This window comes from Zootermopsis nevadensis, unplaced genomic scaffold, assembly GCF_977971745.1.
Source record: "Zootermopsis nevadensis isolate Lab colony 2312 unplaced genomic scaffold, Znev_1.0 Znev_ptg000013l, whole genome shotgun sequence".
NCBI classification, from domain to species: Eukaryota; Metazoa; Arthropoda; class Insecta; order Blattodea; family Termopsidae; genus Zootermopsis; species Zootermopsis nevadensis.
Window position 1 is genome coordinate 1,604,124 of NW_028259145.1, and position 27,082 is coordinate 1,631,205.

The following is a 27,082-nucleotide window of genomic DNA, read 5'->3' on the forward strand; positions in this document are numbered from 1 at the left end:
TATTGCATCAGTGAAACTCGCGTTAAATATCTGTCAATCGGGGTTTTCGTCACAGAAATAAAATCCATAGTCCTTTCGTCTCTCACGAACCGTGCTCGAAAACTTGATAAAATCTTATTAATTATAGACTACTTTATGAAACTGTAGTGAGTTACACGTGACATTGAATAGAACTGAGGATTAATAATTTTACTGGCATTAATTATTCGAAAGGGTTATTCTTTCTACACACACAGTTCATTGTATCAAAATATTTAACATAAAATTCCACTGATTGAATACAACCAGAAACATTTTTGGCTTCTAATTCAGTCGATGATTTCAATTTAAAAAACCAATAATTCGTTCAGGGGGAGTGTCACTGGTACTGAGACACAGGTAGGCACGGATACACGATGCTTCACAAATTGCGTCTAGTACCTAAGTATTTGTGACTTTCTACTTAAATAAAGTTATGAAAATCGAGGTAACTGGGTTCATTTGTCTCTGATTTCTACGTACAGATGCACATTTTCTGGGGGGGGGGGGGGGCTGAATCGTTATGGCCAGTTTAATTCAGAAATACCAACGCCCTGTTTCTACAAGATTAAATTTCATATACAAGGCTCGTCCAAAAAGTAAGTTTCCCTGGGGCCGTTTACAGAAACAAAACACAATTTCATGGAAATATTTATTGCAACAGATACAGCAAGTGTCCAGCTATTTTTCAACATATTCGCCACCGGAATTGAGACATTGGTCATACCGTGGGACCAACTTTTGAATACCTGTGTCGTAGAAGTCTGCCGCCTGGGATTGGAACCACTGTGTGACAACCATCTCCGCCTCTCTGTCATTCTCAAAACGCTGACGCTGACCGGACAGGAATTTCTTGAGGTGTAGGAAAAGATGGAAATCACTGGGAGCGAGGTCCGGGCTGTAGGGTGGATGATTAAACACCTCCCAGCTGAACTCCTGCAGGAGACTTGCTGTCCGTCGAGCCGTGTGCGGCCTAGCGTTATCACTGACCGCACTTCACAGTCGGCGGGAGCTGGAATAAGAACCTCCATCTTCAACAGCTGCAACGATGCTACTGTGAGAACGCGGGAGGTGCCGTTAGTGCATGCGCCATGCTACGTCATTGCTCTATCACGTACGCACAGTCGCTTCGCGCAATATAAGGTTTGCTAGCTGTGGGACGAGTGGGAAACTTACTTTTGGGACGCGCCTCGTAATTCCTTCATCTGCGCTCAGGTGGGGAAGGAGTTATTGCTATCACACAATGATGATTGACGGTATAAACACGCAGGAAGTAATTACAACCCCCTTTCCTCTCCTCTCCCGAGTAAATGCTAACAAAGTTGACCGGCCACGTCTTATAGTGTATTTTATCAGTCAAATTAGGATTACTGGCTCGCACATGTATTTCCATAATAAGGCCCGAGTTAGGCAGGAGAAGACACTATGAACTGTGACTTGGGGGCATTTTTTATTCTAGCCTCTACACCGAGACTGGTAGCTCTGAGGCCCAATCAGTCACCCAGTGGTTATCGGGTAAACTTTTCCCGTGGGTAATGCCCGGACAGGGCGAGACACTGACCACTCACTCCCATCTAGTGTCGACGTCAATAACGAGAAGAGCTATACGACATCTCCCCCCCCCCCCAAGCGCCAACACGGCGCGCAGCGAGTCTACCTATGAACGTTGCGGGAAGTTTTAAAACATTATTAATATTCACTGACCAGGAACTGAAAGCCGTCGGTGTTAAATATTCTTAAAATCTTCGTGCTTCAGCTCGGAAAGTAAGCAATAGAAGACTTAAATCACGATTAATTATTCCTCTTATTAAACATAGCGATCTGTTCTACAATCATCTTTTTTATAAACCTATCACCTATGACCTGAAAGCTACAATTTAAGTAGCTTTAAATAATAAGATTAACTGGTAGGTTAATTTCAAAAACGAGCACAGTGAATAGCACATTACAATATCTCATTATTATAATCATCAATGCAAAACACAATAAATCAGTAAAAAGTACAGAAAACATTTAAGAAATCTCATATTCGATTCCATTTTCGTTTTGTCCTCTACTCGAGGACTCGTGAAGTGCCTATAAGATAGTACAAATGAAACAGGCGTTTTGCTTAATTTCAGAAAAACACAAATAGGGAATATAAATTACGTCCCAGAAAAAGCCTTACCATAACCGTAGGCTGGGGGGTTGATCCGACCCTGACACGAAACAAAAGCTGTTCTTCACACAGATATAGAACGATGACTGCACATCCGTTCTGACCAACATTCAGGAACTTACTGATTACTTACTGACAACTGGGAGAAGTTACTGCATTGTCTTAATCCTTCCAAAAATTGGTTGGGGCAACTTTTCCTCAACCTACCAGGTTATAGTTAGTAAAATTAAGAAGGTGGGGGAAGTATTTCCGCCGATTGCGAAGACGCCATTATTTTCCAGATTTATAAAGGGAAAACCTGACAGTTACAGAGGGATTTCGCTTTCCTTGGTTTAAGGCAGGATATTTACCGGCACTGAGGCAGGTAGACTGAGACACAAATCTACTTATCTATTAACTAGACATTTGCAAATCAAGAATGATGGAAAAATCTTACTCAAAAACAATTATTATTAAGGCTTTGACCGGGATGTTAAATCTTATGTGGTACCGCCTGATTCGACTTATAATGGTTAAGTGAAGTGTTTTCTTCGCGGTACGGTCTGGATTCGTAAATATTATGAAGACGAGCTTCGGCTTCAAAGGGTTAACCAGCTGATTTTCGTAATGGTGAGGTGAAGTGTTTTCTTCGCGGTACGGTCTGGATTCATAAATATTATGAAGACGAGCTTCGGCTTCAAAGGGTTAACCAGCTGATTTTCGTAATGGTGAGGTGAAGTGTTTTCTTCGCGGTACGGTCTGGATTCATAAATATTATTTAGACGAGCTTCGACTTCAAAGGGTTAAAACGTAAAAACATAAGAAAAAAAATTAGTTATGTGTTTAATTACAAAATCTGGGCTGCGATATAACGTAAGCATCTATTTTGATGTGTTATCGTGAGTCATTTTGTCTAAGTGCATTGTCTCCACATATCAGTACATAAAAATAAAAAAAGTGTTATCTTTGCTTAATTAAAGAACAAAACAGATTTAATGTAGTGGAATCCCAAATATGAACTCACAGGTTCATGACGTCATTATAATTTCGAGTTAATAATAACTGTGTTGCGTCGTATGAAAGTACATGTACACTGCAGTCCATGGGTGAAAGATCATTCAGCAATAAATATTATCCCACAAGGCATAAAGTCCCTTCAACAGCGTTATCATGGCAACAGTTATAACAACACACAATCTTTTAAGGTCCAAAATCCCTTAATACCAACCAAGTGTATAGATGTAACTTAAGTAAGAACCACTGTTTTGTAAGATTTGAGGTTTTCATAGCGGTGAGCCTCAAGATTTGGCGATCATCGCCCTGATAACGGAGGCAGCGTCAACCTCCGAAACATTGATGGAAATCTACCAGACTACAGGGCTCAATAACTCAGAAGACAGCAATCTTTTCGAGTAGGACTCTTTTGAAATGCTGATAACTTAAATTTTTAAAGCGTTATGCTGTAGACGCGTATGGTTTTGATAGACTCCACAGAAAAATCTTTGAGAAGACAGTAGTCACTGATTTAATCAAGAAATTCCTCAGGCCTTTATGGAGCCCGAACGTTTGTTACCGTGCCATTGGGCACTATCCTGAGCTAAATCCAGACATCTTATGACCAATGTTAGTATCGTCCTCCCAACAAACTCCAAATCTCTGAAGCAAGATCTTCCCTTCAGGTTTCGAAGGCTTCAATTTGGTATGAATTTACCAAATCTTGCCAATTCCGCCCTTCAAAATCCCTACGTAGAGACGGTTCCTCGAATACACAATTTCCACTGGAGTTTGTCTAATAGTTTCCAACTGCCTAAAGACAAGAAACTCAAACTCTCAAACAAGACCAATAACTCTGAACGTCAATGCTCACCTAATGGCGTGTTACAGCTCCTCCAGAATACCCACCACCGTCTATGTAGTTTTAAAACAGGGACAGAAACGAATTAATATGAGCTTGGACTGACTTCCAACGGAAACTTCTATAGCGAGTTTGGTCAAAATCAACCACCTGTTCTCACTGAGTAACGACACACAGACAAACGATATTATAAGGTATATGAAACTTTCATTCTCAGACAAACGTGAAGTTTGTGCCGTGATAAACTTGAATTACACAATGCAAAATTTCATTCTAACAAGTTACATAAGTCTGAGAATTTTAACACAGTTCATTTCTCGTCTCTGGAGGGGCGTACTCTACACCTTATATTTTAGGGGAAGACAGTTCATATCCACCCTCCCCCTGAACTACTTTGCCGCCCCCGTGTTAGATTACAACCCTGCTAATAAAATAAAGCAACTTCAAAGACTTGTCAGTTTTGAGTAGCGTAAGTTTTCCGTCAGACAAATGAAACCAAAAATCTCTGTGCAGCCTCCGTACAAATTAACACAAACATGATTTTTTTTAAAGAATGCTTTCGGAATATAAATGCAAATTCATCGTATGTAATAAAGAAGGGGTTCTTCGTTGTCGATATATCTGTGTTTCGAACGCAGGGAAAATAAAAGGTAGCGCTTATCAGATGAATTTACTGTACATGAAATGCTAAAGCAAGCATTTGGGGAGTCCGCAATGGGTCGTGCACAAACTTTTGTGTGGCATTCACGTTTTAAAAATGGCCGAACCTCTGTCGATGATGACGAGCGTTCTGGACGACCATCTTCGAGCACAACGCCCGAAAATGTTACGAAGATCGAAGTCGTACCATCAACGACTTGTGCGACATTGTTGGGATAGGCTATGGGACCTGTCAGCTGATTCTAAAGGAAGAACTCCACATGCGACGCCAAGGCTCCTGTCTGAGGACCAGAAGCAGAATCGACTTCTCGTTTGTCAGGAGCTCAAAGATCTTGCCGGATCGCCGGATTTAGCTCCGTGTGACTTCTTCCTCTTCCCAAAGATGAAAATTCAGCTAAAGGGAAGGAGATTTGAGACGATAGAAGAGATTCAGGCAGAATCGCAGATGGTGCTTGACAGGCTGACAAAGAAAGATTTCCAGGGATGCTTCCAGGCTTGGCAGCGGCGCTGGGATCGTTGTGTTCACTCCCAGGGGAACTACTTCGAGGGTGATGGATGAATTTAATACCTGAGATAAGTGTACGGGTTTTTATACGCGCAGTCTTGAAACTTTCCGATCGCACCTCGTACTTCGGATGTGCATTTAAAGTCAGCAGAGTACAATCTGAAGGCGACCACGTCTGCAGTGGTTAATGATTTCGTAAACAGACTCGTTACTTAATTTGTATGCTTCACACGTGCAAGTTGTAAACCGAAACATGGCTAATGGCTCTGACCAATCACAGACGATCACGACGTGCCAACATTCGACGAAGAAACTGGGATGGCAGCGCAGTAAATGTTCATAACATGAGTCCATCCATACGTTTTGTAGCGATCACATGCTTACACTGGGCAGAATCGGAGATACGAAAAGACCTTGGAAGATCACACTACAATGTCAAACAAATGAGAAACTCCACACCGACAATAGGATTTGTTGTTGTGTAATATGCCCAATTTGTAATGACGCAGAACAAGTTTAAAAGAATAGGAACCATTGGTCTGGTCTAGAAGTACGTAGAAGTCGTAATTCATTATTTTTGGACATTATCCAGATTCGAGTTCAAAATCAACACAGAAATTCAGAGAAGACATCTGTCTAGCCTTGGCATTTACTACAGATACGTGGACTTCAACCCTCGGGGTTCCAAGTGCAAAATTTTCTCAACCCTCAACAAGTATCGTTCCACGGTAATGTACGCTAAAGTTCATCCTCGTCATCACAAAAGCCTTTCGTTAAGTACTAACTAATATTCCTCCTGTATACATTTTCGCAATATACGAGGCTCTTCCAAAAAGTAAGTTTCCCTGGGGCCGTTTACAGAAACAAAATACAATTTCATGGAAATATTTATTGCAACAGATACAGCAAGTGTCCAGCTATTTTTCAACATATTCGCCACCGGAATTGAGACATTTGTCATACCGTGGGACCAACTTTTGAATACCTATGTCGTAGAAGTCTGCCGCCTGGGATTGGAACCACTGTGTGACAACCATCTCCGCCTTTCTGTCATTCTCAAAACGCTGACGCTGACCGGACAGGAATTTCTTGAGGTGTAGGAAAAGATGGAAATCACTGGGAGCGAGGTCCGGGCTGTAGGGTGAATGATTAAACACCTCCCAGCTGAACTCCTGCAGGAGACTTGCTGTCCGTCGAGCCGTGCGCGGCCTAGCGTTATCACTGACCGCACTTCACAGTCGGCGGGAGCTGGAATAAGAACCTCCATCTTCAACAGCTGCAACGATGCTACTGTGAGAACGCGGGAAGTACCGTTAGTGCATGCGCCATGCTACGTCATTGCTCTATCACGTACGCACAGTCGCTTCGCGCAATATAAGGTTTGCTAGCTGTGGGACGAGTGGGAAACTTACTTTGTGGACGCGCCTCGTATTTTTCTAAAGCATGTTTAAATATATATTTTGCATTTATACTTTTCGATCTCAACTTAATGTTCCTTTGAAAATAAAATGTTTTAATAAACTTTTAATCCCCAAAATAGTGTAATGCTGAAAACCAGCCACGACATTCACTCCCTCTTACATATTCTACATACGAGTACATAAATACAAAACGAAATTGTTATTACATAAACAAAGCAGAGAATCAGTCTGTCAAAACGTGACCACAAGAAAATAACTTCAATACTCGTAAACAAGCATCAAACGCAAGGAGTGTCAGGTTGAACGAAGTACAAAGTACCAAGCAATGATGGAATATAGGAAACAGAACAGTACAGAGTAAGGTTGAACATCTACACAAAACAGAACAGGAGGTTATTGACAGGCTGATATTTGGTTACCCACTGGCCAGGGGAAATAATTATACCCAAACACAAACTACGTGATGACAAAGATAAAACCACCTGCCACAGACGGGATTCGAACCACGGTCAGTCACGGCGCAGAATCAATCATACAGCAAAAATAAACAAATTCGATGTAGTACAGCGGATATTGCCCGTTTAAAATCATGTTCATTCCTCGGTTGGTCCTATTTAGGTACTGAAGTGGCGATATTTCAGAGAAATGCGCAGAAAGTTTTTTGGAAACCCACGTGCCCAATTTTCGAAGTAGGAAAACGGTGACAACTTCGCCGGAACTCTCTCTCCAAGACAGGATTAGTAGTCTTTACCAAAGTGGGAGCCACTTACATATTCGGGGTTTTTTTTAGTGTTCTGTCAGACGACAGGTCCATATGAACAGGATCCTTCCATCCTTTTCTCGGACTGGGACCTGTTCATATACGTTCTTGGCAGATGATCCAGAAGTGGTTTGCCATTGCCTTCTTCTGTGTGTGAATGGAGTAACTGTTGGGATGCCACGGAGGAAAACTCCGTGTTGCCTAGACCACGGCCTTGCCCAACACAAGTTATAAATTCGGGCACCGCCGGGAATCGAACCCGAGACCCCAGGATTACAAGGCCAGCGTTCTAACCGCTAGACCACCTCATCTTATTATTATTTAGTGTTCTGTCTGACGACAGGTCCATATGAACAGGATCCTTCCATCCTTTTCTCGGACTGGGACCTGTTCATATACGTTCTTGGCAGATGATCCAGAAGTGGTTTGCCATTGCCTTCTTCTGTGTGTGAATGGCGTAATTGTTGGGATGCCACGGAGGAAAACTCCGTGTTGCCTAGACCACGGCCTTGCCCAACACAAGTTATAAATTCGGGCACCGCCGGGAATCGAACCCGAGACCCCAGGATTACAAGGCCAGCGTTCTAACCGCTAGACCACCTCATCTTATTATTATTTAGTGTTCTGTCTGACGACAGGTCCATATGAACAGGATCCTTCCATCCTTTTCTCGGACTGGGACCTGTTCATATACGTTCTTGGCAGATGATACAGAAGTGGTTTGCCATTGCCTTCTTCTGTGTGTGAATGGCGTAATTGTTGGGATGCCACGGAGGAAAACTCCGTGTTGCCTAGACCACGGCCTTGCCCAACACAAGTTATAAATTCGGGCACCGCCGGGAATCGAACCCGAGACCCCCAGGCCTAATGAATATGGACACGAAATGTAAAACACATGGGAGAGCACAGAAACGAAGACGAAATATGTGACAATATAATGAGATGACATCGGTTGGGGGAAATAGGTTTATCAATAAATGGGACGATAACACTGAAATGGGTCTTTAATGTGGAATATATTCATCCGGTCCTCGAAATGAACCATTGCGTTACACAGAAGCGGGGAATCTCTTTATCAGCTGAGCTTCTTAAAAAAAAACACCATTTTCAATGGAGTCAACAACGCAACTGAGTGTGACTGCTAAATATCACCGCCGTGTCCTTCCACATGCTTTCCCCGGCTCAGACCATCGACGTACTCACACTTGGGTGGGTGCAGACACGCCCACAGGACGAGTGGCGGTCGCGCGAGCCACTCCAAAATACCAACACTAAATATTTACGTGTTGCTCAAAGCGACGCTTCTCAAAGTACGGTTTAACCGAAAGTCGTAGTAGAACAGACTATTCTGGGGTGGGGTTCCCCCCCCCGGGCTCGAAACTCTTACGTCTACAAGCCATACACCCACTTGGAAAAACCACGTGATGGATCTGTTCCTAGATCTTGCCTGAGTATTTATTTATAACTTTCATTTCCACTCATTACAGAAAGGAATGAGAATAGACTCTTTCGCCGGGAGTTATACTCAAAACGCCATACGTATTTTAATTGTGATTTGGAATTCCGTCCTCCAGAGGTCACTTTCACACGACGTTCTAACTTCTGTATGACATAATACAGTTTCCGAGAGTCAAGGTCAAGTGTCTGACACTCCTCCGGGAGATCAAGAGTTTAAGGGCGGTATCGCACTAGGATGCCATGGCAGCGACACCAACAGCGATGCCATGGCGTCCAGCTGCCAGAAAAAGACGCCAGACAAGCTGCCAGCTTTCGACACCAGTCGAGCGAACAGATGGATCAACATTATGAGATCACGAAATGAAGGGCTATTAGCAAGGAGAAATGTCCACTTTTATCACTTTTGAGGAAATGAGATTTATCTTTATCAAAACTACATACCTGGAGTGAATTTCAATTCTGTAACAAATAAATAAGTAAGAAAAATTCTCCATACACACACTTTGCACGTCCATACCATTATTGAATTTGAAATATTTCAGTTCTTGCAAATCACATGTAATATTACATGAACAAACTTTATTTAATAAAACATTATAAAAGCAGGTTTCTTCTTAATTCACATTATTTGTGATATATAGATAGATATAGAGATTTCTAAACAAAAAAACTTAAAAATCAGGTTGCCATATTGGAAAGCGGCCCCACAAATAAAGCCATAGAAACACTTCTTACCTAATTCCTTCTTTTCTACTGTAAATAAATCTCCTCCTCCAAATATTTCCACAAGTTCTACCCAGTTTCTTTTTTTCAAATCCCGGTTTGCGTATTCAATAGCAGATGAATCCCATAGTCGGGACTGAATTTCAATTATCAATCTTTCGGTGTCGAAATTATCCACGTTTGGAAGAAACAGAAATACACACAAGCACATTCACGCACGGACGTCAATGGACTGGCCAGACTGTCATGTGATTTTGCCTTGGCCTTGGCCGTGGCAGCGATGCCAGTAGCATTTGAACTTGGCATCTTGGTTGGCAGCGATGCCAAGTTGGAAGTGCTGCCAGACGGATGCCAGGTGCGTTATATGACTACTAAATTAATGCATTAAGTTTGGCCGAGATGCTGGCAGCTGCGCCATGGCCTCCCGTTGGCATCCTAGTGCGATACCGCCCTAAATCTCGGCTCGGAGACCTGCACTGGAAGGCATCTCGTGGGGAAGTGTTTCGCCACGTTTCGATCGGTCTGCGACATTTATCGCATTTCTCTGCATGCACTACACACTGAACATATTCGTATCTTCGTCTCCCTCTCCTTCCAGCACCGGTCACATTTATTTAAATTATCCTCACGTAACACCGGAGTTCGACCGGAGCGGTTTCTGTCCTCCATGCTTCCACAGACACGGAAATCGAATCCAGATGAATATCGAATGTCGATAAATATTTTAGCATGGGCAGCTTGGTTTTTCGAACGTGTATAAATATTATGTAATACAGACTTACAACTCAAAATAACTACATGCTAACAACACTTGTTTCAAAGTCCAGATATTGGACACGATACTCGGCCAGTCGCATCCAACTTCTTTCTACATATTATTCTCCCAAGTATTATGAAATACCAATCCTCAAGCAACGATAGGTCAAATGTCTAGTCTGAAATATATCGCGCTTAAAGCAATTATGAAACACGTCATTATTGATTTATCACGATGCCTCGGCCTCAGTAATCAACTCTGGAAAAACACGCCCACGTCTTTTAAATGATTCGTCATACACAAAAAAAGTTTCGGATCAAAAATACTAATCTCTGTGAATAAATTACAAAGAAGCTACACCACTTTTAAACCTTTAATAAACAATCCTTCGGAATTCTCAAATACATCACGTCGCGGTCGCAATGATAAGGAACAGAGTGTTTCGTTGTGGCCAATAAACAGAGGAGGTCACATAAGAAATCTGCATAAATGTTTCCCCGAATGCCAGGCATCACAATGCTGAAGTCAAATGACAAGTTTCGTGAAATTAGATCAGTTTCTGACGCGCCGAGATCGACATATCACGTGAGTTTAGCAGAGGACAAAGTTCTGGGCATTTATGATCGGGGTAATGTTACCTTGCAAATTGTCACAACCACCAAAGGTCTCAAACTCATAGCAGGCCGCTTAAAAAATAATTACACCGCCATCAGTACAAGTTAACATGGCGAATTAGATGGAATTATGTAGCGAAATACTGATGATGGTTTAGACCAGTGGTATTCAACCTTTTTTGTTCGCGTACCCCCCAGATATAATTTCTCTTCAACTTTGTACCCTCAAAATTGTTGGTGTATAATTCAAGTTATACACAGTATATAATCTACATATAAAATAAATTAAATAAATTACATTACTGATTATTCAGTGTTTATCATAATATAATATATTTTTTAAAATTTCACGTACCCCCTAAGATGTCTTCGCGTACCCCCAGATATAATTTCTCTTCAACTTTGTACCTCCAAAATTGTTGGTGTATAATTCAAGTTATACATAGTATATAATCTACATCTAAAATAAATTAAATAAATTACATTACTGATTATTCAGTATATTCATAAAATAATATATTTTTTTAAAATTTCACGTACCCCCTACGATGTCTTCGCGTACCCCCGGGGGTACGCGTACCCCAGGTTGAATACCACTGGTTTAGATACTTCCTTGCCTCTAACGGAGAAGTTATTCGAGAAGTCAATTTTTTTTAAGAAGAGATGAGATCCCATTTTATCTGCGAATGTTAATTCTCAAAACAGGTGTGTGTGGTCTATGTCTAAGCCCCATATACGCCTACTTGCTTCTAAGTACTGTGTGATGTGATGCTTAATCTAGCAATCCCTTAAAGGTGCGTGCCTTTTCTCAGCCACACTTACACAGCAATTATTAGTGTGGAATATACGCTAATTCTGACGGAAAATGATTTAGAGCAACTGAAAAATATAGAACCACGCCTAGAAGACATGGTGAGCGGAAGTGTCGCTCGACATTTTGTTCGACCTGGCACTAGATGGTCCTGTAGCTCTAAACCCGCCCGAGAAAGCCAACAAGGTCTCAATGCAACACTTCACAGTCATAAAACGGAATCCCAAACATGAACGGAGGAGGCATCATTCTGGAACTTGATGCACGAGAGTAATACAATTTAAATTAACAGTGCGAACAGTAAATACGAAATTAATTCGATGATTACACTCACATACCTGAGTGCAACAGTAAAACAGGTTTTTTCAACCGTTCTGAGCGGAATTTGGAATTAAAATGTATTTCTAAAGCAGACAGAACTTGTTCATCTCTGTTTTGAAATTGGTCTGTGCTGTAGTTTATTTCTTAAATCATTGGTCTTCATTTTCCTTCACATTTTTAATTATTACGTAAGCTTTCAGAAGAGCTATTTAATTATAATATTCTGTAATTTAGTATTAATTCGTAAAATATTGTTAATACAATTTTCTCGTGAGCTCCAGGTTCAAATCTTGGCCCATCCGTATTTTTTACAAATTCACGCATGATTCAGTGACGATCCTATCATTCGACACTAAGTAATCTGAGCTGCCAGCTTATTGCGTTCACAAATAAATAAATAAATAAATAAAACGATACATACACACACCATAAAACAGAGTGACGAAAAACATAAACACAAGATTTGAGGTTCACGATGGCGTGGATACAGACAATGAATGGTCTTCTGCATATATTGGCTGCAGGCCAGTGTTTCTGAGGAATATGCAGCCCCCATCTTCAGTCCCGAAACGTCGGCATTTTGCCAAAATACTACATGGCGCAACCACCCAGATGATCACCAGTAACATTAACACATTTTACACATATACAAAACTCTACAATAAATCGTGGTCCGGAGTGGCGTAAGATACTGTACGCCTAATGAACTATATTTAATGTACAGTCACGTTTAAAATACTACATTAACAGTCTTAATCAGTTCTTCCAACCCCAATGGTGAACTTCTTGGTTACGTTAGGTTAGGATAGGTTAGGTTGGGTTAGGTTAGGATAGGTTAGGTTGGGTTAGGATAGGTTAGGTTAGGATAGGTTAGGTTAGGATAGGTTAGGATAGGTTAGGTTAGGATAGGTTAGGTTGGGTTACGATAGGTTAGGTTAGGATAGGTTAGGTTAGGATAGGTTAGGATAGGTTAGGTTAGGATAGGTTAGGATAGGTTAGGTTATGATAGGTTAGGTTAGGTTAGGATAGGTTAGGATAGGTTGGGCTAGGTTAGGTTGGGTTAGGTTAGGATAGGTTAGGATAGGTTAGGTTACGTTAGGTTAGGATGGGTTGGGTTAGGTTAGGATAGGTTAGGTTAGGATAGGATAGGTTAGGTTAGGATAGGTTAGGTTAGGTTAGGATAGGTTAGGTTAGGATAGGTTAGGATAGATTAGATTGGGTTAGGATAGGTTAGGTTAGGTTGTGACAATATCCTCGGGTGAACTTACAGTAGGCACAAACATGAAGCAGCTAAGCTACTTTACACACTTAGGAGATTGCTTAATGTTTTATGCATAAGAGGTACATCCTTTTCCGTAGGGGTCGCCACACACGCTACGCCCCACCGGAAGGCCTGCTTTCCAAGATTAAAGTCGGAAGGTAAGCCTCTGACCTCTGACTTTCACTTTGTCGCAGTTTTGCGCTCAGTATTTCATTCTCGAGTTGATGCTACGACATGTTCAGTGAAGTCGATGCGATTGTAACCGGCCTTGCTGTCACTTTAACGTCCAAAAAAAAAAAGCTAAAACATTCTAAGTGGGTCAGAAGTTTGTTAGATAGACCAAAACATTCTCGCATAAATTTGTTGAATGAAATTCTGTTAGAGCCGACGGACTGGCGTAAACTACCTGGTCGTATACCATAGAGATCCTCTGTCGCAGTACCATCCACTTCTTGCTTGGAATACTGTTTGCTGTTAACGCCGCACAGACAAGGCAGAGACCTGTACATCTCAATGAATTCGGTCAGGATCTCATGTCAGTCATCACGCCAAAAAAATGTTAATCTAAAAACTGACGAAACACACAGAGCTGTATAGTGCTGTGCTGACTGATTGAGATGACTAAACGCTACAAGCCTTCTACCCTCGTCTCTGCCCGAACACGATACGACTTATAAACATTCTCTAAAGCTCGAGGTAAAAAAATCAAGCGACTGCAGATTTATCGGAGGCTCGGATTCCGGCCAAACGCTCCGGTTTACCGGAAGGTTTGCCTGCACAGACGTAAAGCCTTCCGGTAACTGGCAGCGTGTACGGCCTCCCTAATACGTAAGTGCAGCTCTTAAATTGCTCCAATCACAGCATTTTAAGTCGTGACAGACAGAGAACGGCTGAAATTCAAGCGGGAGAGGAGAAAAGGCTACACACGCCCACTAAAGTCACCTGATACAATCGAGAAATAGTCCAGTCATAATTTTGGAACGCATTTTTGAATTACTGGGAAACATAAATTAAAAACTGCAATTCATGTTAATTATCAACATCATCAGTAGCTCTACAGTCCTTGAAGGATTTTGGCCTCTTCACACACGTGTGGTTTCTTACTTATTTAGACATTTGGTAGAAATCCTTGGAGGAGTGATTAGCCCCGATTAGGTTGACACACAATTACGACTGTACTTACAGGGTTAAAACCACGCTGACGTGCCACGAGAAAAAAGTCACTAAATAATCTTTTTAAAAATGCATCTATCATTGTTGTTGCTACAGAGATCTGTAAAATCCGTAGACACTGGTTAGTGGTAGCTCTGTTCAAGCTTTGGGGCGATCTAAAGTTCGTAGAGAGGTCTGAATTAATTTTCACTCTGCTTTGTACCTGAATATGGCAGTCTTCTGAACTGGTCCACCGTATAGACTCGACTCGCATACAGTGACCGACGTTTCAGATGAACCAAGTAGACAAACTTAAACGCCGGTCAATATATACCAAATCACACTGTCCAACATTCCGGGAGACTGCCTTCGTGTCCACGGCGGTTCGAATCTCAAATATTTTGTACTCTGTTTTCAATTATGACAATTCGAGAACCGCAGAACGGATTTTCACAAAAATTTTATACTGGGGAGTTTTATTAAAACTTGTATAAATACTCAAATTTTGGTTAAAATCGGGCTACAATAACGGGAATTTGACATAAAGACGTACATCGCCGGGTATCTCCGCTTAGAGAATCCCCAGCCAGCCTCGTAACACGAGGGGAATCCTCCATGATTAGTGCATAAACCAACCAGGCAGGAGCTACAAATCCCTCCCACTCAAAGACTACTGGCTCTATTCGCAGAGGTCAAAGTTCACATTCTGACTCACGCAATTACTGTTGCCCCATGCGTACTATGTACTGATGTAGCTCTAAATCGACTTTGTTCGAATTTCGTAAAGCTCAGTATACGAAATGTTTCAGGACCAAATACTTACTGAGTTTCTGCAAGACGTACTTAACAAAAGTTAATCAGAATCTTACAAGTAGTTTGGCAGTTGGAAGATATGACATCACAATCCGTAATCAGAGGTTCAAAGTTGCTACAAATCCGCTGGGCAGATTTAAGTGTCATCTCCGATATAAGACTGCGTTCAAGTCCGTCTTTTTCAGTACAAGTAAAATGCTGACATACGCTTCTGAAAATTACTTCAAGTGCAGCTCTGTTCATAACAAATTAACATCGTCCATACGAGGGATAAGATATGACCACCGAAGGGGCACGAATCTTCGAACTCGTAATTCGTAACCCCGCTGTTTTCAACACTCCCATGTAGCAACATCCTACGTACTTGGAATTCGACTTATTATTACTCATGTCTGGTGTAGAGACGTAGGACGGAGCCTGAAACCGACAAAAGCCACGCACGGCCATCCGCCTCTAAATATGGCAGGATGACGAGTACTTCCGAAAATGGCACGAACGAAGGGGATGTCTCGGCTAAACAGGCACCGACTACTAATTCTGTGCCATTACTGATAACTGCAGAATGTGCTTTACGTCTGGTCGCAACTAATGACTGCACTAATCACTCGCGTCATCTTCGCAAGGAGCAAACTGCCTGGTGAAAAATCTTTCTTGGGCAGTTGAAAGTTCTCATATTGGTCAATAAATTCCTTACTTTTATACTGCACGTTCATAAATCTAGATATTTTATCCCATAATAAGGCAGATGAAACCAGTCCACATATTTATATCCATTTATTTTATTTAGTGTTCTGTGTGACGACAGGTCCATATGAACAGGATCCTTCCATCCTTTTCTCGGACTGGGACCTGTTCATATACGTTCTTGGCAGATGATCCAGAAGTGGTTTGCCATTGCCTTCTTCTGTGTGTGAATGGAGTAATTGTTGGGATGCCACGGAGGAAAACTCCGTGTTGCCTAGACCACGGCCTTGCCCAACACAAGTTATAAATCCGGGCACCGCCGGGAATCGAACCCGAGACCCCAGGATTACAAGGCCAGCGTTCTAACCGCTAGACCACCTCATCTTATTATTATTTAGTGTTCTGTCTGACGACAGGTCCATATGAACAGGATCCTTCCATCCTTTTCTCGGACTGGGACATGTTCATATACGTTCTTGGCAGATGATCCACAAGTGGTTTGCCATTGCCTTCTTCTGTGTGTGAATGGAGTAATTGTTGGGATGCCACGGAGGAAAACTCCGTGTTGCCTAGACCACGGCCTTGCCCAACACAAGTTATAAATTCGGGCACCGCCGGGAATCGAACCCGAGACCCCAGGATTACAAGGCCAGCGTTCTAACCGCTAGACCACCGTGGCGGTTTATATCCATTTACTTGTGATTAATTTTAATATTATCCTCACGTACAGTGGCTTCAGAGGGCCCCACCCAGAGCCATTTAAGACTTGATCACACCAGGATCCATTGCGTTACTGGTCCCAAGTAATCGCAGTTTGTATTCTAACTGAAACATTGCAAGCATCCAGTGACTTGTTTTATTTAACGATATCGAAAATCACACGACTTTAATGAAGGCAGCGTCAACATTTTGTGCGTCAAACACAGAGGCTTTCACTGGCTTAAATTCTTTCTTGCCTCTAAAGACCTACAAAACAATGGCCTCTCTCCATACGTTGAATAAGTTTAAATGGAGTAGAAGTTAATATACGAGGTGCGATCGGAAAGTTTCTAGACTGTGTCAATAGAGGGCGAACCGGATGTAGTACGAGTTTCTGCCGCTAGGGGGTGCGGCCTACATTCATAGTGAATCAGTGTGCCAGCCGGCATCATCGAATTAGCATTTGTTTCTTAGTTACGGGCGTTTTGGTAGTGCATTACACCGACCCTCCTGCGATTTCGGAATGGCGTGTGCATCAAATTTTGCCAAAGACTCGCCAAAACGGCTACGGAAACCTGTGAAATGCTAAAGCAAGCATTTGGGGAGTCCGCAATGGGTCGTACACAAACTTTTGTGTGGCATTCACGTTTTAAAAATGGCCGAACCTCTGTCGATGATGACGAGCGTTCTGGACACCATCTTCGAGCACAACGCCCGAAAATGTTACGAAGATCGACGTCGTACCATCAACGACTTGTGCGACATTGTTGGGATAGGCTATGGGACCTGTCAGCTGATTCTAAAGGAAGAACTCCACATGCGACGCATCCTGTCTGAGGACCAGAAGCAGAATCGACTTCTCGTTTGTCAGGAGCTCAAAGATCTTGCAAGAACCGACCCCAACTTCCTTTCTAAGCTCCGTGTGACTTCTTCCTCTTCCCAAAGATGAAAATTCAGCTAAAGGGAAGGAGATTTGAGACGATAGAAGAGATTCAGGCAGAATCGCAGATGGTGCTTGACAGGCTGACAAAGAAAGATTTCCAGGGATGCTTCCAGGCTTGGCAGCGGCGCTGGGATCGTTGTGTTCACTCCCAGGGGAACTACTTCGAGGGTGATGGATGAATTTAATACCTGAGATAAGTGTACGGGTTTTTATACGCGCAGTCTTGAAACTTTCCGATCGCACCTCGTACACAATGAATAGTTAAATACGGCAAATCGTAACTCTATTTACATTCATCTGCAGTCCATGCCGGTGACCCTGAGGACAATTGAAACTACGGGGTTGCGGGTTCAAGTCCCTCTAGGAACATCGAAGCTTGTTCGCGTTAATCTATTGCCACGTGAATCTACAATAAGTCATACCTTCTGACTGAACAATGATTTAGGAAACCTTCACAGATGAGGCGGCCAAGACTCGCTGCTCGCTAAGTTTTGTGCACAGAACTGATTACAATGATATTATGAAGAAAGATGAAAACGAAAATGTAACTCACCAAAGCCCAAACTTCACCTAAGTATACTTAAACCCAGTAAAAAGAGTTATCTATCTACTCTTTCATTTGGTACAACACGGTATGGCCCAGAATCAGAGGTTTTCACTGCGGTGAGTCCGAAGATGGCTGTCTTCCGGGTTGTTGCGCCACGTAGTCTTGTAGAAGTTTACCAACGTTTCGGAGGCACTTTCTGCTTCCATCTTCAGGGCGAACAAAAGACAGCCATCAACCACAAGCGATAATTTTTTTTAACAAGAAGCGTACAACCGGTGTCACAGTTCAAATCACCCGCAGAATCCTCGTATTTGTCAGTGCGTGACTTTCCTGTACCTTCCATTAATTACAATTATTTATCCCACACGTCTATGTGTCCAATTTGAAGAAAAACACAATTTGTGTCAATAATTTTCCCGAGACGTGAGACCAATATCAACGGCAAAACGGAGGTGATGGCTATACCGAATGTCCCAAAAAGATGTACACACATATACGGAATATTAAACTTGTGTGAACATATTTCTTTGGAACAAACAAACTGTGCTTTGCTTGGCCGTTCAAATTCCCTGGTAGACAAGTCTATAGGCTAACAGGCTATTGCTGTTGCGAAGAACACACAAGGGGTACAATTTGCCACCGCAATTTCTTACGTAAATAAACAAGAGTACACAGGGTGACCCATCAAATCCTCCCTCTACAAATCTCAGTTACATATATATAAACCAACAGCACATATGTCCATCAGAAACTGTTTGTCTTTCGACTGGTTTGATGTGATCCTCCATTTTCGTCTATCTTCCACCAATCTCTTTATTTCCACATCCTCAAAAATCTACGTCACATATTCCAATCTTTGTCTCCCCCTTCAACTGTTCCTTCCATTACCAAATTAACCAATCCTGGGTGCATCTTCTGGTAATATTTTTTCCATAGACGTCTTCCTTCGACTATCCTGTCTAATATCAGCTCATTTCATACTTTACAATAACAAGTCAGAAATAACAAATGACACCCACGCTGAAGTTAACGTAAGGTCGACTAAGAGCGAAGTCGACTCAGCGTCACGTTCGACCTCGGAGTCTACGCCCGAGACGAATGTGATCCGTGGTTGAGGGTCGGGGATTGTGAACATCTCAGTTCAAAGGCCAACACACCGATTCATGCTTTAAGAAACAAACACGTAGTCTTATTAAAGATATCAAGTTTCAAGGTCAAACATTATACGAAATAAAATTCATCTGAAAAGTTCTTTCGAAAATTGTCTGCAGTCAAATTCGAACACGAGCCTTGAGATGAGAATGCCAATGAACAAAAGAGTAAAGTTTGTCCCACTATACGCCATGTAGGCGCTTGGGGGGAGTGGAGGTATAGCTCCTCTCTTCCTTGACCTCGGCACTAGATGGGGGGTGAGTGGTCAGCATCACGCCCCGGCCGGCTTTACCCCCGGGAAAGGACCCCGGTACCCACTGTAGAGGAGGCTGGGTGGGCCCCAGAGGCTAGCGGAAAAATCCTCTGCCCCCGTCGGGGATCGAACCCCGGTCGTCCAGCCCGTAACCAGTCACTATACTGACTGAGCTAACCGGCTCACGTCAGCAGTTGTACAAGGTGTGATATCTCATCGAAAATTAAATGTAAATAAAACACTTTCCTTCACAACACGCGTAAAAGCAAACATGTCAAGGAATTTTTTAATTAGATGATTGGCTAATTACCTTCTAATAGAATCTGCTTCATGGAAGACAATTCGAGGATGACTGGCGCTCAGATGCAAAAAACGTTTAACGAACCAGTCGGTTACTCATAATTGAGACTAAAATGATAAACTGTAGTTAAATGGTCAATAATACAATTAGCACACTTTAAGATATGTAAATATTGCAAAGCTCCTTTCAAATTATATTAATCGCTGTTTTGTATGTTGACGCAATGCTGGAACGATTGAAACATTTGTTAAAACGAGCGAGCGAACCGCCGACCTCAGGACAAACAATTTATATTTGGACATGCATGAATTTGTTACGAGATTCCTAAGACTGTTACTGTAGGCTGCATCCAAGTGGATAAACACTAATTGCACCCAGTAAAAAAACGCTTCAACTGATGTTCCGAACCGAATCTTAAATAGCCTACACGAACGTAGCAAGTTCGAAGCAGAACACGTAGGAAGACAGTTTTAAAGGCGAATCATTCAGCTTGAAATAATAAAATTTCTCACATTACTGAAAACCCCAGGAATGGGACGTCATAATCAATCCAATCTACTCAAAACAAGTGCATTACGACAGAGCTAATCAACTAGAGATAATGATTAACACTTCTCGTGTATCAATGAGAAAATTCAACTCGGTATCAGCACAAATTTTTTGTGCAGATAAAGGCGAAAATAAGTGAAACTGAAAGCATATAAATGTCACTTGGTGCAGATTTCACAACTTTATATGTGCATTTATTATTTTAGTGTTCTGTCTGGCGACAGGTCCATATGAACAGGATCCTTCCATCCTTTTCTCTTCTCGGACTGGGACCTGTTCATATACGTTCTTGGCAGATGATCCAGAAGTGGTTTGCCATTGCCTTCTTCTGTGTGTGAATGGAGAAACCGGGGAAGCCCCCAGAGGAAAACTCCGTGTTGCCTAGACCACGGCCTTGCCCAACACAAGTTATAAATTCGGGCACCGCCAGGAATCGAACCCGAGACCCCGGGATTACAAGGCCAGCGTTCTAACCGCTAGACCACCTCATCTTATTATTATTTAGTGTTCTGTCTGACGACAGGTCCATATGAACAGGATCCTTCCATCCTTTTCTCGGACTGGGACCTGTTCATATACGTTCTTGGCAGATGATCCAGAAGTGGTTTGCCATTGCCTTCTTCTGTGTGTGAATGGAGTAATTGTTGGGATGCCACGGAGGAAAACTCCGTGTTGCCTAGACCACGGCCTTGCCCAACACAAGTTATAAATTCGGGCACCGCCGGGAATCGAACCCGAGACCCCGGGATTACAAGGCCAGCGTTCTAACCGCTAGACCACCGTGGTTATGTATTAGCAATATACAAAAACTTAAACAAAAAGCATCGGTCTTGGCGACAGCTATATTTTATGTAACACTTTCTTAGAGTTTCTGAGGAAGATGATAAGGTGTAGGTCCAATTGGGGTACGGGTTATATTGGGACAATATAACCAAAGAATGGATTTTTTTTTCACTTCTGTAAACACTTCGTCGTCACTTTATCATAGCTGTGTAATATCTGACACCATAAATGAGTCGGGGCTGGTAACCCAACCACAAACCCAGCTGAACGTTTTGAGAACGTTGTGTTGGACCAGTGCCTATCAAATCTGTAATTTTATAAAGATACCTGGTTGACGTTCAATAACATTCAAAATTCCTCCAACTAAAAAATAATTAATTAGTGAAGATAAATTAAAAGCAATCTCAATTTATAAACAGAGTTCCACAGTGTCTCAAAGACTGCCTTCCTAATGTGCAAATTCCTATTCATGCAAAACTTGAGCTATTACTTTTCATTCAACTTTATAATTAGCAATGAGTTTGCGTTGGAATCCCACTCGTCATATTTTCCTTATTACTGTTTGTAATTGAAAGTTACTAACTGTCGTTATGATCCATTACTAGTATTATTATATTTTTGAGTACTGGTGTTCATATTCTGTTTTAAATTTGTGAGATCTGACTTCGAATTACCCATCAATGCCTGTAATTCTCGGCACACAAAACAATTTTGCAAACATAATTTGTAGGTGCGTTCTTCCCTAAAAATCCAAATTTTAAATGCTACAATAGTTCTTTGCTTATCGCCGTCAAACTGTTGTTTAATACACATCTTAGCAGCAGACAATTATGACAACAGTGATGAAAAATTTGCTCTGACACAGCGTCATGGCATTTAATTACAACTTATTTAACGGCGTGTTCAGCAGTTAAGACTATATAGCGTCGAATAACATTTTAAATCAATTATAAACCAGAAAGTATATGAATGGGGGTGGTCATGACCTAATCTGAAAGTACTATCCAGGCATTTGCTGGAGAAACTGAGTAAAACCACGAAATAACCCAGTCAGGATAATCAGTCTCCGGGCCTAGATCTAAACCCAGGACCTTTCACAAACGAAGGAGATAAACTGACGCGTATTCTAGGTCATCTTCCGTCGTCTCCATTTCGTTTTTTAAAACCACACGACGTTTCAGAAGCTTTATCGTCCTCCGCCACCAGGTAAAACCATAATCTCATCAGGAAACATTGGTTATAATCAAAGTATATAAACTGCAACCATCAAAGATCAACTCCTATAATTTGTAAATTAGATCAAATGACAACACATCGACCTTTGAAATAAAAGTGACTGTTAACCATTCTACCGCGACGTTTATCTCATGACTTGTTAAGTAAGCATTTACATTTGAAAACAAGCCTCTCTAATCTTTACGGCACCCGTTAAGTAATGAAAATACATTATTTGCAAACACAGTTTACTCCAGACACATTTTCACTTGTACAGAAATTAAAACTCTCAAAATGCCTGGAGTTCCACACGCATTAAAATCAACATCTTTCTCGGATTTTCTACTCTAAACATAATTCAACACGTTAAAAACAATGTCAGTCTAAAGCAGCACACACTTCGTATTCATCTTCCACAGTATACTAACCAGAAAGAGTCTCTTTCTTTATTTATTTACAGTTATTACATAGCGTCGAATGAGAGGATTATAGTGAATAATGAATTTATAATGAATTCTTCTCGGGCTACCAAGTCGTGTCAGGTGTTTGAAAGGTGAAAACACCAACGTTTCAAGAACCACCTCCGTCCTCAGGGTACTGAATTGGAAATAATTTGGAATGAAGCGGTCGTGGCCTAATTTTAGGTACTATCTCATCATTTGCGTTTAGAAATTGAGCAAAAACCACGAAAATAACCCAATAAGGATAGCTACATCTCCGGGACGAGATTTGAATACGAGGCAGGAGTGTTAACCACTCGACTACGACGTTCGATGAGGAAATTTTAATTTAAAAGATGGAAAATTTATGAATTTTGTTATAGTTTATTATTATCCCAAAGGGCAGCAACTATTTCCGAGAAACATGTTGTTTTTAGCACACATGTATTATATAATTTTATTTTATTAAAGCGTCTTTCGGGATTTATTATTATTATTATTATTACAGCAACATTATAACACAAATATGCCTGATTTTATTTTTATAATATGCTTAGACACCAGGTTATAAAGCCTTCTCATGTTCTTAACTACCAGAAATTTCGTATTATGTCATGTTAGTTAAATGTCTGGTTTTTGTAACCTTAAATACACTCAGTTCCCATCATGCTACTGTAAGATTTATAATACATAACACAGAATATATAATCAATTCAAACTGAACTACGATTTTCTCTGTACCATTTCGTCTTTGTTCCGTCTGAACTCCGAAATAATACAAGCACAAACATAAGACGTCGATCCACAGCACCAACGAACACAAACACAAAACCTGTTACCGATGTTCATGTTACATCCCAATTAAATTTATGGACACGGAAGATTTTAAAGTAAAACCTACCGGTTCCAGAGTCCAACTGTTTCTTCTTCGAAACACGTTTCCAAGAGCCATTTCGGCAATCTTTTGCATAATTACACTCAATGTTTCAGCAAGAAATTTGTATAAAGCATGTCGAAGGCGCGAAACATCTTCGGTAGACTTCCAAACACTTCATCAAACACTTCGGTACATGCATGACATTACACACGCGAACAAATATCAATAACGACATGACTGACACCAGACCTGAACCACATTCTACATCAGCAAACATCTGTACAAATACTGGGAGAAATACAGCCAACAAATTGCTAGCTTCGATGCTAATACATTGAAAATTCAGAACCCTACGTAACATAACAGCCTTGTCGAACGAGTCTCCCAACATTACAAAAAAAAAAAATGTATGTGAGATAACAAAACTAGTTCGTCCTTTCCCCGCTTTCAAACTACAGTAACTATCGAACTACTAAAACCTATTTTAAAAAACACTTCGACCTTTAATTATGTCACGACACGTTTCTACTGTTATCTGAAAAGCTGAAACATAACCGATCGAAGGAGCGTGTTCACAAATGCTAAACGTGCTTAACCAGCGCCTTCCAGTGTCCGACACTTACACAATACTAAAGCCAGGATATAGTGTGGAGTGCTTCCTGACTTGGCTCTGTGGTGGTGGTGGGGGGGGGGGGGGGACATGGCGTACCCTCACAGAGGGATAGGCGTATAAACACTTCGTATTTGGCACCTCTTCAAAACAGAACTATTATGCTATATTAATCTTATCAAAAACGTCAGTTAATCTACAGCAAATCAATGTACAGAGGCTATCGAATGTACCTGAACTATGGTTACTCGTTATGGCAAGGAAACTGATAAATAATTAAATAAAACAGGACTGAGACATATAAGGATTGATCCAGGAGAGAACATTGTGGGTACGATAAGTAAAAATTAATTAATGTTTCCAAAGGATAAGGAAAAAAGTCATTGATGTTTTGTTATTATTATTTAGTGTTCTGTCTGACGACAGGTCCATATGAACAGGATCCTTCCATCCTTTTCTCGGACTGGGACCTGTTCATATACGTTCTTGGCAGATGATCCAGAAGTGGTTTGCCATTGCCTTCTTCTGTGTGTGAATGGGATGCCACGGAGAAACCGGGGAAGCCCCCGGAGGAAAACTCCGTGTTGCCAAGACCACGGCCTTGCCCAACACAAGTTGGGAATCGAACCCGAGACCCCAGGATTACAAGGCCAGCGTTCTAACCGCTAGACCACAGTGGCGGTTTCTGAATAATTTATTTATTTATTTTATTTAGTGTTCTGTCTGACGACAGGTCCATATGAACAGGATCCTTCCATCCTTTTCTCGGACTGGGACCTGTTCATATACGTTCTTGGCAGATGATCCAGAAGTGGTTTGCCATTGCCTTCTTCTGTGTGTGAATGGAGTAATTGTTGGGATGCCACGGAGGAAAACTCCGTGTTGCCTAGACCACGGCCTTGCCCAACACAAGTTATAAATTCGGGCACCGCCGGGAATTGATTCCGAAAGTATAAACACAAAAAGTTTTATGTTTGAATATTGACAATTCCTATTGTAATATGCCTTTAAACCTATTGCTAAATCAAGGATGCGTCTTACAACTGACGGCGTCCTAAAATCGAGGAAGTGCCGTATTACTGAAATGTTCAGAGCCGAGGAAGCAGCGTGAACAATTTCTTGTGCAGAAAGTGACTTGTTGTTAACGAAGAAACCGACTAATTCTACGGGTACTGTAGCACTGAGGCATATAGAAAAATTATGTATAAATTAAGATATAAATAAAGGAGAATAACATTACTAAGACGTAACTTCGAAGACAGAAGCAAATGGTATGTTTTTAGTTATAAAATAAAGAAAATCCAGCAAAACAATAGAACCATTAGAGACTTTTATCAGCACACTAAAAATAAGGACTAATGAATAACTGAACTTAATTAGAGCTATAATCAGTAAAAAAAACCGGTGTTCGGCGGACATACCGAATAAAGAACTCACGAATAGGTTACTTAATGCTTCGCCTGTAACTTAATAACGGGGGTATCCAAATGTATAACAAAACTGATTTCTGACGGCGACAACAGAAATAAAAAGGCAGACACGATTACAGCAACAACGAATTAAGATGATCGCTAATATTTACATCTTTCTGTTGAAAACTATTTCACAAATTTTATTTATTCGGGGAAAAAGTTTCATAAGCCGGCCACAGTGGCCGCGCGGTCTCAGGCGTGGGCCTTGTGCGCTTGGACACTGCGGACAGTGGGTTCGAATCCTACTCAAGGCACGGATGTTTGACCGCGTGTTGTGCCAGAGGCCTTTCGACGGGTTGATCACTCGTCGAAGGAGTACTGCGAAAAGTCTAAATAGATTAAATAACCTCCAAAAGAGGCGACGAAGACCCACACTGAGTTGTAGAGCCACAAATGATGAATGTTTCACAAAATGATGTAGAACTCTAGAAGAAGCATTGTAGCTTGTTTTAAATCATCCTGGAATGAGTAAAATAACGCAATACCTCGACCAGAACAGGTAATCTACATTCCACAGAGCAGGAGAAAATCCCTGCTAGGAATTCGATATACGCGCATGCGCAAGATTTCGCGGTGAGTGACGGCCCATCCTAAAAGCATTCGTTCCACAACCACTGAACGAACAACAGACGACAGGCTTTCGTGTGTTCTAATGGGTACAGCTTTAAGATTACCTCACAGTGGCACAGCGATTTAATCTAGAATATTATCGCAACACCCGCAGAACACATTAGAGGTTCGCTCACTACACGCTACTCGTAACTGCTTGATGTTTTCAGTCTGTGTAGTGGCGTAAAACTGTGACGTGTCACACTTCCCACCAATAGCAGCCCTCTAGTCCACCAGGCAGTAAACATTCCCCCCACAGGGCTTTTCTCCTGGTCTGTGGACAGTACTACTGATGTTCGAATCGCGAATTTTCCGAATGCTAATCAATTGGGTTAATTCTGAATTAAAACGATACATCGCACAAACCTACCGAGTACTTGTTTAAGACAATTCACCCCAAAATGGTTACTGAAAGGATGAACGAGCATCCACTTCCGCTATCAACGTGTTAACTTTGCCGTATTGTTTTTACTATTGATAATACAAAGAGTGTGGCGTCGTAAAGTCTCGTCACAGACAAAAGAACTTCAAAGCCTGAGAGTGAAAACATCATTTGCAAGTACTTATTCCTCCTTACATTTCCCTGTATATTGCCATCTAACACAGCTGATAGCCCGAGAAGACTTTATTAATGACAAGAGTTTTCATATGGTCCCGTCGTGTCACATCTCATGCATTTACA

The 27,082-nt window shown here is 41.5% G+C and overlaps 1 protein-coding gene across 3 annotated transcripts in view; it reads right to left on the reverse strand.

Annotated features, from left to right (window-relative positions):
- Nucleotides 1-27,082, reverse strand: part of LOC110829998 (serine/threonine-protein phosphatase 2A 56 kDa regulatory subunit gamma isoform) — a 159,254-nt gene that overhangs the window by 109,286 nt on the left and 22,886 nt on the right. The window contains exon 1 of one of the 3 annotated variants that reach the window (XM_022064328.2): nt 23,734-24,344. The exons of the other annotated variants lie outside the window; for them this stretch is intronic. Coding sequence (XP_021920020.1) covers nt 23,734-23,802 — 69 coding nt within the window. The 5' untranslated portion in view covers nt 23,803-24,344. Of the gene's footprint in view, nt 1-23,733; nt 24,345-27,082 lie in introns of those variants that run through there. 3 annotated transcript variants of the gene reach the window in all.